The sequence below is a fragment of the Crocodylus porosus genome, unplaced genomic scaffold (genome assembly GCF_001723895.1).
Source record: "Crocodylus porosus isolate Cpor-Errol unplaced genomic scaffold, CroPor_comp1, whole genome shotgun sequence".
Classification (NCBI taxonomy): Eukaryota; Metazoa; Chordata; order Crocodylia; family Crocodylidae; genus Crocodylus; species Crocodylus porosus.
In genome coordinates, this window is record NW_017728886.1 from 76740542 (window position 1) to 76756803 (window position 16262).

At 42.9% G+C, this 16262-nt stretch overlaps 1 protein-coding gene across 2 annotated transcripts in view; it reads left to right on the forward strand.

Annotated features, from left to right (window-relative positions):
* Positions 1–395: 395 nt before the first annotated feature.
* LOC109311267 (prostatic acid phosphatase-like) overlaps positions 396–16262 on the forward strand; it is a 24869-nt gene continuing 9002 nt past the window's right edge. For both annotated transcript variants that reach the window (XM_019536829.1, XM_019536838.1), the window contains exons 1-4: positions 396–569; positions 11602–11697; positions 12472–12558; positions 14705–14857. In XM_019536829.1, the coding sequence (XP_019392374.1) occupies positions 456–569; positions 11602–11697; positions 12472–12558; positions 14705–14857 (450 nt within the window). In that variant the 5' untranslated portion in view covers positions 396–455. The remainder of the gene's footprint in view (positions 570–11601; positions 11698–12471; positions 12559–14704; positions 14858–16262) is intronic.

Below are 16262 nucleotides of genomic sequence, written 5' to 3' on the forward strand. Positions count from 1 at the left end.
GCTTAAAATACCAATGAAGGGATAGATGAGCTGAGGGGGAGGTAGAAAAAAAGAAATCTGAAGACTGCCCAACTCCTTTTTCCTCCACCCCACACTGCAACCTGGAAAAAGTCAAAGCACTGAAAAACAGAAGCAACACAAAGTTGCAAAAAACTGCAAAGGGAGGGGGGGTTGGGAGGGGGGTTATGGGGAAAAGCTCCCTGATTTTTTTTAACTCTCCCTCCAAAAAAAAAATCGGGGGGGAACAAAGCTATTACTGGCTTATTAGAGAGAACGTAAACAGTAACCTGAGGAAAACATACCAGAAACAGGTTTATTGCATAAGCACACCAAGCTCCCTGTGTATTTGGAATGTACAAAAAACAGTTCCACCCCTTTTATAAGTGCACCTTCACTTAAGAGCTGTTAAACCCAAGGAGTTACTGTAGCTACAGAGCTTTCCTGACTGCTGCAGGATGGCAGTGACAAAGCCTGCATGCAGGTCCAGGAGTCTGTGTTTCACTTGCAGTCTTCTCTTCATTCTGCTTCATCAAATTGTGGCAAAAAAAGAACTGAAGTTTGCAGTTGTAGTAAGTAGCTGGCCTCTTCATTTAATCATGGCTAATGATTTTAGTTTAGTCTGTTCCCTGAACTGATTAAAGTGTAAAATTGCAATTCCTTTTTGTACAGATTCCACAAGAGAAGTGGCAGGCTCTTTTGTGTTTAGTGAATTAAGCCTCAAAGGCATTTCTTAATGAAGATAAAATACATCAAACTGTAAAGAATTTTTCTTCTAACTTGTGGGTGTTTCTCCTAGATATGTGCTTAAAAAACATGAATGATAGTCAAGAGGTCTGACCTGTCCTTTCTACCTTCTGTGTATCCAGACTTACTCTCTCTGTGCTTCAATTTCTCTGCTTGTAGAATCATTAATATTCAACCGTCCTCTAGAAGCTCCAAACTTAAATTAATTGTTGTTTTGAAGATACTCTGATATCTTCAAACTGAATGCATCCTAGAAGTTTAAGCATTTTATTTTAAGATAACTGAGTTGGCACAGCAATATGCAGAAATGCATAAAGTGACACTTATTTAGAGGTGTCATGTATGTGTTGATTGAACTATGATTGATTCAGAAACTGGCTGAAACAATTTTTCAAGATCTGTTTCTAGTTTTAAAATGTATAGAGTACATTGTAAGAGCCAGTAGGATCTGGAGGACTTCCTCAGTATGAAAGTTAGATGGTATGTTTTAGAAGTAAAAGTTAAGTGTTGGCCTGTCAGCTGTTACATACACAAGAGTGGTACTGATAAAGAACTATGAAGGTGGTTAAGCCGATTGCCTAGAGAGGCTATGGAATCTCCATCCTTGGAAGTTTTCATAAAAGGGTTAGACAAGCACATGGCTGAAATAGTTGAGACAGGGACTATGATTATGCTTTGAGCAGCAGGTTTGACTAGATAACCTCCTGAGGTCCCTTCCACACCTATTTTTCTATGATTCTAAGATTCAGCTTTAAACATTGCTCCCAATACAAAATCCTGTGTCAATGGAATTATTGTTTATAATAAAGAATTCTGGCATTTTTGACACATGTAGAGCAAGAGCGTATGGCCTACTCTTCCCCCCCACCCATACTATAAGATTTGTGCCAATTTCTGATCTTTTGTCCCTTGGCCTCTGTTGGCTGAAGTTAGCAGAAGTGGAGTAGAATCCAAAACTTTTAGTGACAGCTCCTTCCTACACCCAATGAAGTTACCAGGAGAGCTAATCCAGAATCTTGCAAAGTAGAAACTGGAGTTCTATTTTCAGCAAAATATTTAACATATACTTTAGTAGCTGTTTGGAGCAGTATCTTAGAACTGTATCCAAAGAGTGAAAGAGAAATAAATACATCAGATGTCAGGCAGATGGCACCCTTTGGAGAATGAACCCTTAAAAGGGAATAAGATTTGATCAGATGGCCATAGCTATGTTCCACAAATTGGCACCTGACTTTCAGAAGCGCTCTCCATCTTCAGAATTATATCCTTCATATCTAGGAACCAGCCTCTTTATTACTTTTACAGCCAACTTTTCCCAGCTACCAAAATAGAATGTATCACTTCATATGTATTTCTAGGATAATGTATGAAAAATGTTGCAAAAAGAAATAACATAATAAAGAGAACACTCATGTGAACTGTTAATCTCAAGTAAAGACTACATTATTCAGTCATCTCAGGCACCTTTCTTCTGGGTGACCAATTGGCTATACAATTCCTATAGGATTGGTCTTCTCAACAGAGTATACTTCCATTCTTCTGGCATGGCTTTAGTGTGTTGAGCTTCGATCTTAAATTTTATCTCCTGGGCTTACTGATTGAGTTTTCATGGGAGTTGAATTGATAGCAAAAACAAACTGGACAGAAACTGGCCCTGAAAAAATTCATTTGATCAATAAGGATGATCAGGCTACAGTCACTATGTCTCAGGGGTAGAATTAAGACACACATGTGAAGTAACTCAAGTTTTTTTTAGTTGAGTATATGTGATTTATTGCTTTTTCTATAAGAGAATATCTATTTCTTCAAAATTATAGAGAGAGATAATGAAGACCATTCCCACCCTTTTCTTTCCCTCAGGTTTCTAGCTGAAGTACACAATATAAAATGTATCTTTGGGGGTGGGGTGGCTTTCCTTTTCCTCACTTCCAGGACTTTCAAAGGCTCTGGAAAGATGTCAGGTTTTCTTTAACTAACTCCCACTTTTATGCTGACTTGATGCTTTGTGCTTTATAGGCCATTAGTCCTTCTGACTGAATAGAGGTAATTTAAATCATATTGTCAAAATGCTACTTTAGCTTTCTTTCTTACATGTAAATGTTAACTGCCTTAGCTGGAACTGTTGTTCACCACCCTCAAATCAAGGTCAAACTAGTCCTGATAGAAAACTGTATACAATTAAGAGAACTATATTAGGGAGAAATAAAAGCCTACAGCTCATAAATTATTGGATCTATGCAAATCAGTTTCACAGGCTGCATCTACACAAGATGTTTACTGCAGAGCTGCCTAATTAGCCCGGTGGCAGTCTCATTGAGCACGTCTACATGAGATGCTTCAAGCACAACAGACTAATTCTATCGCACATTAGTGCAGGAGGCAAAACCCATGCTAATGCGCAGTTGCATTAGTCTACTGCCTATTAACATCACAAAAAAATGTGCACCCGCGCTAATGCTCAGTAGCACCAATAATGACGCATTTAGTACCTGTAATTACAGGTACTAAACTTAACACTTAAATTATGGTGCAATAATGAATGTGTAGCTGCACTCAGTGTCTACACATGCAGCCCTATTAGACCACAGTAAACTAATTAACTCTGCCATAGGTTAGTACTTGTAAACACAACAAGTACTATCCTACGGCAGAGTTCTTTAGTGCACAGCAATGTACCTATAGATGCTGACAGGGATAGCTGGGGCATGAGGGTGCTCCAATGCAGGGGTTGCGTGCTGGATAGACCCGCACTAAAGCACCCCTGTGCCCTAGCCAGCCCCTTTGCAGCACACTGAGGTGGGTCAGAGCAGCCCCAGGCTGGCAGGTTGACACCCCCAGGTCCCTACCAGCCAGGGCTGCCCTGATCCAGTTCAATGTGTTCCAGTCCCAGCCACATGCAGCCCAGAAGCAATAAACTCCAGCATGATATGCACTGGAGTTTATTGCATTGCATCAATGTCATGTATAGATGCACCCACAGAGCCATATCCTCCCTTCCCCTATTATGAAAGGAATTATGTACTCAGAAAGTCATGCGGTTTCTGAGGAACTGTAGTTGCATCACATCCACCCTGTTGCAGCATAGGATATGCAGTACTGGAGATGGAGCAGAGGAATGAAGTATAGCAGTCAAGGGCCCTTGTGCACAAACCAACCAGAACCTTAGACAAACATGCTCTTTCACTCCGTGGTCTTGCTAGTAATGGCTGTGTTGCTAGTTTAATTCTATGCTGCTTTTGCTTCCCCTATGGTTGAAGTTATAACATACTTAGCATCCCAACATGACCCTTCTGTAGGAGTTAGTATAGCATGTTAGTATAGCACGGAGTGAGTGCATCTACATGTGCATATTAAGGTAAAGCAATAAACTCTGGTATATATCACACTGGAATTTACTGCTCCTGGGCAATGCATTTACACAGTGAGTTGGGTCAGAGCGACCCCAGGTGGCAGAGGACTTGGAGGTCAGCTTCCCGGCCTGGGGCTGCTCTGACCCAGCTCAGTGTGCTACAGAGAGGCTGGATGGGGCATGAGGGTGCTTCAACATGGGGCTAGGTGGCAGGCAGCCTCGAACTGAACCACTGTCATGCCCCAGTCATCTGTGAAGGAAAAACTCCACAGCAGGGTAGTATTCATAAATGCACAGCATTTGTATTTACACATGTGACCCTGCTGCAGAGTTTATTAGTTTCCTGCTGCCTAATAGGACTGCACATATAGACATTGAGATATTTACCGCAGAGCTAATTAGGCAACTCTATAGTAAATGTCTTGTGTAGATGCACCCACTCTGTGTCAAAGGCTCAGAATTATTCACAGCAATATATTCAATATAACAATGCACTTTGTAGTGGAGAATACCATACACCATGGATATTCTCCACCTTTACATCTTTTTCCCTTTTTTCCTGACTTCTGATTTTGGCACTTAACTGTTTTGGAAGAGCAGGCAATAGGTACATACTGTCACAGTATAATAAGCAAGGCCTATCCAACCTATATTGGTCATCACCAGGAGTGACTAGAAATAACAGTCACAAGCTGGCAGAGGGTAGATTCAGGCTAAATATCAGGAGGCGCTACTTCACTGTCATGGTGGCTAGGATCTGGAACCAACTTCCAAGCAAAGTGGTGCTGGCTCCTACCCTGGAGGTCTTTAAGACAAGGCTAGATGAACACCTTGCTGGGTTCGTTTGACCCCAGTACATTTTCCTGCCAAGGCAGGGGGTTGGACTAGATGATCTACTCAGGTCCCTTCCGACCCTGCAAAATATGAATCATCACAGTTGTTGGAGCTATTCATACTTAGGGTTTTGGTTTTGACTGTGGGTGGGGAGATGAAAATTATATATAGAAAAAGAAGGTCAAAAAGGAAAAAGACAAGAAAAGCATAAATGTGAAGTAATTCTAAACCTTCAGTATTAGGACAATAATTTGTCTACCTCCTCATTTACTTGTGAGATTTAGCAATCTTGACAGAAGGAAAACTGATAGTTGCTAATGTGCGCTACATGGTTTGACAGACATACTTTTCTACTTGACTTCAGACTAACACAACTAACTATATTTCTCTAGGCATACTTCATGGTCAGCACATTTGAGGCCTGATCTATGTTACATGGTTTTGCAGAAAACTCAGTTTCTGCCAACAAAACTTTAAAGTGTCCACTATCACTGTTCCTCTGGAACAGCAGAACCCCTGATTTCTGTCAGCAAAACAATGTGAGCAACTGAAGGCTCTGTCAACCACACAGCAGATGACAAAAGGCATATGTAGAGACTCCTAAGGTTTCTAGGAACTGTTGTGGCCTTTTTAACAGTTGTTGCCTCCATTTTAACCCATACTAGAAATATATGTTTTAGTCAACCTCGAAGGACAGAACCACATTTGAGGTTTATGAGTCTGCATAAGGAATATTATAAACTAAGGCAAGGGTGGGCAAAATATGGCCCTCAGATCAGATCCAGCCTGCCAAGTGATTCTGTCTGGCCCACGGTGGGTCCAGCCCAGGCATGGGGTGCAGCCTGGGCTGTGGCATGTGCAGCTGGTCCCACCACCCCGAGAGGTAGAAGTGCCATCTGGCATGGAGCGCAGACTACCCCATCCCTGCATGCAGTCCTTGGGCACATGGGGAGCTGTAGTCTAGACTCCATGGGGCCAGGTAGTATAGTGGTGGAGGGGCAGTGTGGTGGCTGGACTCAGCTTGTCAGCAGTTGCCACAGAAGTGGCTCCTTTTGGCTGCTACTGCCAGAGTGTCCAACGCCAGACCAGTCCCATGGGCAAGGGCCAGCCACTGCCCTGCATGTCTTTGCAGTGGGTGCCCATGGAACCGGTACCCTCTGCAAGGACATGCAGGGAGTGGATTGTGGCTCTGCCCCAGCCCCACACGGTCACCACCCTGCCATCCAATCCCTCACCCAGCCCCACCCACTCGTCCTGCTCCCAGAGACCACTCATGGCCTCATCCCATTCTCCCAGCCAAGCATACCCTGCCCATGGGGGTCCTGGCCAGTCTTCATGGAGACCCTGCCCACCATGTCCAGCACCACTGGCAGTGGATGGAGGGTGGACAGGCCCAGAACCAGATAGGATCAATTGGCATCTCCCTCTCCCATTCCTCCCTGCCCCCGCCACCCCACTTCCCCTCCCTCCCACCATCCTGGGCAATGTAAACAGTAGGCCTGTGCAAATAGGGAAGTATTTGATTTGGATTTGGCTGATTCAAAAACAGTGATTCGATTTGGTGATTCAAATCACTGTCCCCATTCAATCTGACCGAATCAGAATCAGAGATTTGGTGCTGATGCAGAGATTCGGAGTGGACGGGAAGAGGCAGCTCCTCTGGCTGTGCCTACCTCTCTCCAGGTGGGAGGAACCATGGGAGAAGCCCCCATGGCTGCCCTGCCCAGCCACATCCCCCACCCAGCCCCAGCTTCCCGGAGCTTTAAAAAAAAAAAAGCCATGCATTCACCAGCTGCAGCAGCAGGGATCAGGGCCTCTGAGAGCTTGTGGCAGAGCCCCCCTGTGCAGTGTGGGGCAGTAGGGGACAGCGGGGATTGCTCCCCCACCCACCTGGTGCCCACACAGCAGCTGCCCAATGGTGCAGGTGCAGTGTGGCTCAGCAGGGTGCCATGCACTGTCTGGGAGCTGGGGCCGCTGAGGCTGAGTGATACCAGGCTCTGAGTTATTGCTGGAGTCACCTCAGCTCCCAGAAAGTGCATGACACCCTGCCGAGCTACGCTGCACCCGAGCAATGCAACAGCTACAGCACAGGTGCCAAGCAGGTGGGGGATGATCTGCACTGCTCCCCACTGCTCTATGCTGCATGGGAGCTCTGTCACAAGCCCCAAGAGGCCCTGATCACTGCTGCTGCAGCCAGTGAGTGTGGTGCTTTTTTAAGTGCTGGGAGGCTGGGGCCAGGCAGGGCAGCCATAGGGAGTTCTGCTGCAGCTCCTCTGGCTATGCCTGTCTCTCCTTAGGTAGAGGGAGCCACGGAAGAAGCTGGCCCCATCCCCTGCCTAGCCCAGCCTCCTGGCACTTAAAAAAAAAAAAAAGTCCCACACTCACTGGCTGCAGCAGCAGGGATCAGGGCCTCTGAGGGCTCGTGGCAAAGCTCCCCCATGCAGTCCAAACCCATCTGCCAGGCATCAACAGCTCACTAAAATTCCTTAGGTGGCCCTCTAGCCTAAATAACTGTCCACCCCTGAACTAAGGTGTACTACACACCCTGCCACTGCAGCTGCAGTAGTGAAGCTACCAAATTCTGACTTGCGTTAAGGTATTAAACTGAAGCTGGAAGAAACTAAGGCTGAAGTTACATGTTACACTTAGACCGCACTAAATGTAAGGAATGTTAACCAGTGTTGAAGTTATAACATGCTCTGAGTACTCGCACATTAAGGGTTAATACCATTTCATGCCTGTACAGCTCTGACTTGCCACTAGAAGGCAGGCAAGCAGGGACATGGCTAGGAGACAGAACACCTGGCTTCTATTCCAGCTTGGGTGGAGGAGGCATTGGAATAGTGCATCCTGGGATATTGGAGAGCTGAAAATTGCTTATCTCAATGAAGCAAACTGACATTACCTAGCACAAGCTAAGTAGCATGACCCAAAGTTAACTCTAACCTGGACTAGCATGACTTTGAAATGCTCAGAGAGCACTTAGCAGAAGGTAATGGACTGTAACATGCAAATGCTCACATTTTAAGCGGCTTTTAAAGTCTACGTGTTTTAAGGTCTAAGTGTAACACGTAACTTCACCCTTATGCAATCTGATCTTGAGATGAAAAACTAAAAACCAAGACATTGTCTGCTTTGTGTGGACTTAAAGTTAAGTTTTTTCATCCTTCAGAAGAAAGCAAATCCTATCTCTTCAAAAGTAGGTGTAAAGTTTCTTTAGGTCCACACAGTCAAAAAAAGGACATAAATATTTGTTTTAAATGTCAAGGTTTCCATACACCTGCATATATTCCCCTTCCCCTTTAGTCTGGTACTATGAATGTTACAGAGCACAAGCCAATGAGGTGTACTACTACAGATCTACCATAACTTTAGTGACTTCCCATTAGTCAACCAAAAAAAGCACTCTTTTGGATGAAGGGTCTTCTTAACCAGCACTCAGTGATGTACAAAAAAGTCTTTCCTTCACTTTAGCTTTGAACAATTTTCAAAAAAACATGGAAAAAAACTTGCAATGAAGTTGGAAAATTTTCAATTACATACAAGAAATTACAGAACTTCTTTTTAATTAGGAATTCAAGCTTCATAGTTGGCAATGCCAGAATTTTCCCCAAAAGAGCATATTAATCTGACATGACACTGGTGAAGTGACAACATGTCAGAATCTTATAGTCAAAGAAGTAGAAGTTTCCTTTTTTCTTCACTCACTTCCTCCCTGCAAGGACCCAAGCATCCCTCATTTCTTACCTCCATCCAATTTAATAAATCATCAGAGAACACAACTCTTTACTTAATTTTTCTGTTCATTATAGGTGCACTAAGAAGTAATTCCAAAAAACTGTCTGAGTTTCCCGTTTTATGAGAACGAACATGTATGTTATTAAAAGTTATATAATGTGAAAATATGATACTGAATATCATATGCTCCTTTGGTTACTTGACAATAGCATCTCGGGATTTTTAATTTAAGGTTAATTTGAGGATCCCCTTAACATCCTTAAGGAAGATGTCCTGTAGGCATTAAAGCTGACTACAGCTGAGAGAAATGTTATTTCTAAAATATTTTTTACCAAACTATGCATTTTCAGTTTGACCAAAACGTTTAGCAAATTTGAATTTTCTTGAATTGCTACAGTTAATAAAACAAATGAAATTAATTAAACAAATAAAAAGAATTTGTTTTGATATTTCCAAAACAAAATGTTTCAGTTTTTTCATTTCAAAAAATGTTCCACTTACTCATGTTTTGAAAATATTTTTAAAACTTTTTTAGTTTTTTCTAAAATTTTTGTTTAATGCAAAATGAAATTGATTTGATTTATTGGAAATTTTGAAAAAAAATATTTCAGGTCAAACGGAAACAATTTTTTTACTTTTTTATGGTTTAACCAGCAAACTAAAAAATAAGATATTCATGTAGTTGTAGTAGTGACATCTACTCTAGCAAGACAAATACTGAACTCATCTAAAAATCCAATTGCATGTACCTTAAAAGACCCCTGTTTTTTCCCATTTGTCTCACACACACTATAGCATCTGCTGTTTGTACATACATAGGCAGAGGGCTACCAGAAAGAAAGGACACAGTACATATCACTTTTAGGGGATGAGCCAAACACTGCATGCTTGTGTTTACTATCTGAAAAATGATTTAAAATACTAGTACACCTAACAGAGAGTCTGCCAGATGTTGGGAGGTTAAATTAATATTTGTAAATCTTTCTGAGGTCCTAGGATGAAAGGTGCCACAGTAATGAATAGAGGTACACCAATATATCAGTCCATATTAGATTGGCACTGATAAAAGGAAAATTGACATCATCCTGTTTTGTTAGCTGGTGTGTCTGATAATGTCAACAATAAATGCTGCGTGCATGCACACAGCAGCAGCATGCATGTGGCTAGGAACGCAGCCTGGCAGCTTGTAGAGCAGTGTCCAGCCGGTAAGTATGTTGGGGGGAAGGGGAGTGGAGGGGGGGGGACAGATCGAGGCCCCCACAGTGAGGAAGGGAGTGGGGCTGGGGAGGGGCATGAGCAGTGCTGCCGAACCAGGGTGGAACAGGGCATGGGACAGAGCAACAGGCCAGGCACACAGGGGGATGGGGGAGGCTCCTGCTACTGTGTGCATCCCTGGGGGAGGCATGGAGAGCATATGGCCCTGGATTTGTATGCAGGGCTAGGGAAAGCTGCCCATTGAGAGCTCAGGGCCAGTGTTGGCCTCTTCCTGGTGTGGGGGGCTGGGCCAGGGAAGTGCAGGCAGCAACAGTGCTGGGAGGGGGACTATAGGGTGGGCTACAGCCATCTTAAAACTCCCCGTAGTGCTCCCTGTTGCCCCTCTCCCTACCCCCCTGATAAGCCACCCGTGTCTTCATCCTGCATTCTGCCCTGCCCCAGCTGGGCAGCACCTGCCCCTGCCCCAGCACCACTCCCTCAGTCACCATGGGGGCCTTGATATGCCCCCCTGCCCCCGCGCCTGTTCTACCCCAGAGATTTACTGGCTGGATTCTGTTCACCAAGCTGCATATTGGCTATTGGATCAGTACCGACTGATATAGTTGGTTAATAATTGGGCGTCAGTATCAGCCAAAAAAATCTTTATTGGTGCACCCCTCATAATGAGAAGTGCAGGGGGGGTTGTTCTGTTTTGATAGTTAAGCTGTTTGCCCATGCAGTTTCATAGTGTTTGATTTTGCCAAGTCAGAAAATGAGACTGACTATTTTTAATGAGATACAGGATACAGATTTTAGAAGGTTCATTCTGGTGCATCTAAATAGGGATGGCCTGGAAAAGGAAATTCAGAGCTATTCAGAGCTGTTGAGCACATTTATCTAGGGCTGACACTTTCTTCCTATGGTGGAAAAAAAGAACCAGAAAAAGGATCAGATAAGGGCTTTGATGCATAATTCATGTAAACACATTCTGCATGTGCAGGTGCAATAACTCATGCATACTGCATATCAGAGGGACCAAATCCTAATGAAAACTTGACCCCACTGAAATCAATTGCAAAGCTTCAACTGATTTCAACAAACTGGAATTTCTTTTTAAGTCAATCAAAAAACCTGACTGAGTAGCTTCTTAAATATAATAAATCATACTCCGTTAGCATGCCTGGTATATCAGAGACTCCTGAAGGACAAAACAAATTTCATTTTCCATCTGTTTTTAGGATTAGTAGAAACAAATTCTTGAAGCTTTTAAAAATCTAGAGTCAACTGAGGTGAACATTCCTTATGAAAACAGGAGGTAACGTAGTAAGAGTTTAAACCTGATGTGCGCGACCTCATGTAGAAGTGTGCAGAAGTGAAGACACTTCTGAGAAAACATTTTTCAAGATAAGCGTGCAGTTATGATTGAACTCTAATTCTATGATATCTCACTTCCAGTTTCACAATCACAATACATAGAAATTATCTTTTAACAAACACACTTTTATGCCTTATATAGGAAAAATCAGGCAGTTCTAGTTCACAGTTCAGTGGGCATCATAATGAGGTCACAAACTTAAGTAAATTCAAAGTCATTCTAGACAAATTGACCCAGGTTTCTGCAGACTCTTCAATATTTTGGATTGAAAAACAGGATTTAGTATTCAAATGGAATACATGTCTTTAAGGAAAAAAAGGGGAAGGAAACTCAGGAAATTAATTCAATCTTCAATTAATTGTATTAGGTTTTCCGACATGGTGACCGAACCCCCATTGAAAACTTTCCAACTGATCTACACAAAGAAAGTGAATGGCCTCAGGGATTTGGACAGCTCACTAAGGTTTGTGGACTTTCTATGAAAATGAAAACATTAATTAAATAATCCATGCAGATATGTGATTGTCAAAATATTAGCAACTAACCTGTTATGCATAATTCATAAGCTTGTAGTGAAGTGACACTTGACTGCCAACTATTAAATTGCATCTGGACCTTTAGAGCCATGTGACTGTCTCTTTGGATCAAAGGCATTGTACATCTTCCTGTTGAAATGCCTGAAGTATGATAAATGGCAATATATAAATACATTATATCTATATTTGTATAGACCAATTTTAAGTAAAAAAATTCTAGAAAGCTTTTCTAATTTTTACAAAAAAACAAGTAATAAATGTGTGGATTTCCAAGACACTGTATCAATAAGAAAGAGCGTATTTGACTTTTACAGGTAAAGGAGTTCCACTTGCAATTTTGGAAGAATCTTACAGAACAGAGGAAATACCAATTTGAGACGTGATAAAAACTCCAATTACATCAAACATAAATTGGCAGAATATAATTAAAGGGGTGGGAGAGAAGCTATGAAATCCTCAGTCTGATTAAGAGACATACAAAAATGAGACCTCGTGGTTCCATTTCTTGTCATTTCCCAGTTGATCTAATAAAAGGTATCACTTTGGAACCAAGAGTTCTAGTTTTTTGTGTCTTTTTGTCACAGGCCAACATGGCTACCAATCCTGCCTGGATCTGATTAAATAATTTGTTGTGATGAGTTATATGAATTAATCTGTGTGGAAAGGAAAATTTACATCCATATGTACTGCTTCTCCAACAGACTGGAATGCGGCAGCAGCATGAACTTGGACAATATACACGGAAAAGATACTCAAAATTTCTAAGTGCCACTTACAACCGAAAACAGGCAAGCATTAGAACTTATATTAGGAATTATTTTATTGTATGGTTGGGCTGTCAGTATTATCAAAATACATGTAAAAAAATAAATAATAATGAACCCTAATTAAAGCAAAGAATAAGATAACAGAAAATTAGCAGATCGGAAAGTCAGGCAGGTTATTTAGATTAATTCATTTGACTTTAAGCACCTAAATTTGGATACTGTGGCCATAAAAAGCTAATTAAACTTTAGAAAGTCTTCATACAAGAGGGAGTCTCACATTCCTTATTGTTCTTGGTAAGAATGAAAAAGAGAAATGACCTAGGGATAGCTGAAGAATTCGGTACTGCAATGATATTTATAATCAGGTTCAGGCTATTTGAAAATATTCTTACAAAGAAAAAACAATAGGGTATGTTGTACACTGTGACAGGCAGAAGAATGAAAATAGTTTGTAGGATCTTGCCCCAGAAAAGGTGCACTGAGAAAGGATTGAAGCAAATTTCCTTAAACATACAAATTCAAGCAGCTTTAAATCTGAGAGACAGAGAAAGAGAGAGAAACCTTTTTAATCTAGAGCAGGGATATCCAATTTCTTAGTGCCAGAGGCAGCACACTATGGCTAAGTATAGAGGTTCAAAAATCCCGGGGCAGAATCAATTCAAGCTTTGCTGGGTTTTCTAAGCTACATAAATTAGACAGATAAACTGAACTGATATTCAGTGTTCCAGCGGCCAAAGCAGGCAGGAGCCTACAATAGCCTAGGCCAGCAGCCTAGGGGCACTCACATATGCCTCCCATCAAGCCAAAGACTGCTGAACCCAGCAGATTGGCAGCCCATACCTGATCGGCTACTGTCAGTTGTCAGCTTCAAGGAGCAGGAGAGCCAGAAGACAATCTCTCCCCAGTCCACCCACCTCTCCCTTGCCCCTAGCCCAGCAGTGCATGGAGGGGGGAACCCCTATGGCGGGGAGGGGGCTTTTACCTCGCCCTCAACTCACTGAGCTGCTCTGAGAGGCAGGAGGCAGAGAAGGGGAATGCATCCCCCGGCCTGCCACCACACCCCACCCCACCCCCAGTGCCAGACTGGAGCGTGCTTCTCTCCTCTCCTCCCCCACTCTTCTTCGCAGAGGCCAGTGGCTGTAGAGCAGGCAGGATTGGGGCAATCCTAGCCCAGCCTGCCAGGCTGTGAGGGGGTCCTAAAAAGCCCCTGCCATAGGGGCTTTCCCTACCTCCATGCTGTGCAGACCTGAGCTAGGGCAGCCTGAGGATCTGTTCCCCTGCCCCTCATTCCACCAGGACGACAGGCACAAGCACAAAACGGGCTGGGGAGCAGAGGCTTTACTGCTTCAGTTCTGTGACAGCTGGGGGCAGGGCCAGGCCTGCTCTGCTGGAACAGACAGCACAGCCGAGGGCTACAAAGTATGCTGGGATTCTGGGGGACTGTGCGTTAACTTGAGTTGGGAGGGGATCTGGGACAGAAGTTCTATAAACTGGTTAACCTAAATCAGTTAAGTCTGATACTACATCCATCCAGGTTTATCTTAAACCAACTTTGGCCTGTTTGAAATTGGTTTATGTGCTGTTTTGTTACAAGTTTAAACCGGTTTCTGATCACTTATGCCAGTTTATGTGTAACTTCTGTCCTTAGCCTATGTAGGGTACAGGCAATCTGGGCCCTCCCACTGCACAAGCGCTCTGGACCACCCACACTATGCAGGTTGTGGACCCCTAGGATTTCTCCTCTAAGCATGCTCCCCCAGCATCATGGGCTACACTGCCTCCACCCCAGAAGAAGCAGAAGCTGCAGGAGCCCAGAGATCCCAGCCACAGAAGAAGCAGGAGCAATGCTAAGAATGGCAACCAAGTGGAAACCCACTGCCTGCAGGTGGCATGCAGACCAAGAGCTGCTAGTTGGATAGCCCTGATCTACATGTTTGTTTTCTTCAGTGTTTAGATCCCAAAGTGAAAGGTACCTTAGAAAATCAATTTAGAAAATGAAGTATATTCCTAGAAGCAGGACTTCAGTGCTATTTAAATGGAGCATAAGGATAGACATCATGTTTTATAAATTATGGAAAACAAGAAATGAATGAAGGGCATCATGAAATAAAGACCTGGGTAACAATGCCATTTTTTTCATTATTACCATTTTTTTGGTTTTTTCTAGGTGTACATCCAGAGCACAGACTATGATCGCACTCTCATGAGCGCTCAGACATATCTTGCTGGCCTCTTTCCACCAATAGGCAACCAAATCTGGAATCCCCGGATCCTTTGGCAACCCATCCCAGTTCACACCAGGCCACAGTCAGCAGACAAGGTGAGCATTGCTTCAGGACTTCCCACCTCTTGTATTTACTCTAGAAATGCAAAAACATGAAATAAAAGGTATTTTCTCATTCCCACTAATCCACTCCAACAGAAAATAGTTCTCCAGAGCTGTTACACTACAGAAGTGTCTTGCTCTTGTATCCTGTATCAGCTGTGTAAGAGTCCTCTTTCCACAGTAGCTTGTGAACACATAATCTGTATTTCTCATCACCATCTTTGAGCAAAACTCTTATGTCATCTTGTCAAGAATGACTTTGGGCACTGTGATTGGGCTACCTTCCCCCAAACTCTACTTCTTTCCTTGATAGTCAGGAATCAGTCAGCCAAACAGACCACTAAAGTGTTTTCAACTTTAAATGTCTCTATTACAATTTTTTTAATTGCAGCAGCACTAAAAAATTCTAATCACAGCATAGGTCTCTATTGCTCTAAGTAACATAAAAAATGACAAAAACGAGTATCTGCCCTGAGGAACTTCCTGTTATAAGTGAATCTATTTCAGAAGTGACAGAACTGGTAGACCTTTTACATAAACAACTCTTTTGGACAGACTCAGCCAAATATCTGCCTGAAGGTGGCTGTAATTCCGTGTAAACCAAAGATTTAACAAAGCCGGGGTGTGTGATGGACAGAAAGGTTTCCTTTCCTGCCCTTTACTGTACTCTCTGGAAGTCTTCACAGTGAACAGGCCTCTTTTATAAGGCTCCACCACCCTCCTGCTTCAGAGATGGTCATGAACATTAAACCATTCCAAAGCCACATGTGAAAAAAGGGGGAAGGGTTTGCAAGCAAACTGGCTCAGAAACAATATGGCTCAGCTTGAACCTTTGTTTTTCCCTTAAATTAACCTTGTTTTCCTTTAAATGTGGGGTAGGAAAGTAAGCTTGAAGTCAGGAAATGCTTTGATAGATTCTGATAAGCATCAGAGCCATCAGATATTCATCCAAGCCAAGCCTCAAAACACTCTGAGTCAGCAGTATAAAAGGAATCATAACAGACTGTTGTGAACTATGGGAAAAGGGACAGCCGATTTGCCCGTGAACTCCACGTGCCTGTCACTTGCCAACCACCTATAAGAGCCAAAAACTGTATCCTCCTAAAGGCTTTCCAGGGCCAGAAGACATGGCAAACTGAGAAATCAAAAACTACGAGCATGATGAAAAAAACCTGGTCACAATTTATGTTTTCAGCCTACTGAGAATAATCAAAAAATGATAGGCAATAACACTCAGTGCTACTTAATAAATAGGCCAAAAGGAGTGGCTTAATAGTTTCATAGTTTCTAGGGTTGGAAAGGACCTGAGCAGATCATCTAGTCCGACCCCCTGCCATGGCAGGAAAGAGTACTGGGGTCAAATGACCCCAGCAAGGTCTGCATCTAACCTCCTCTTAAA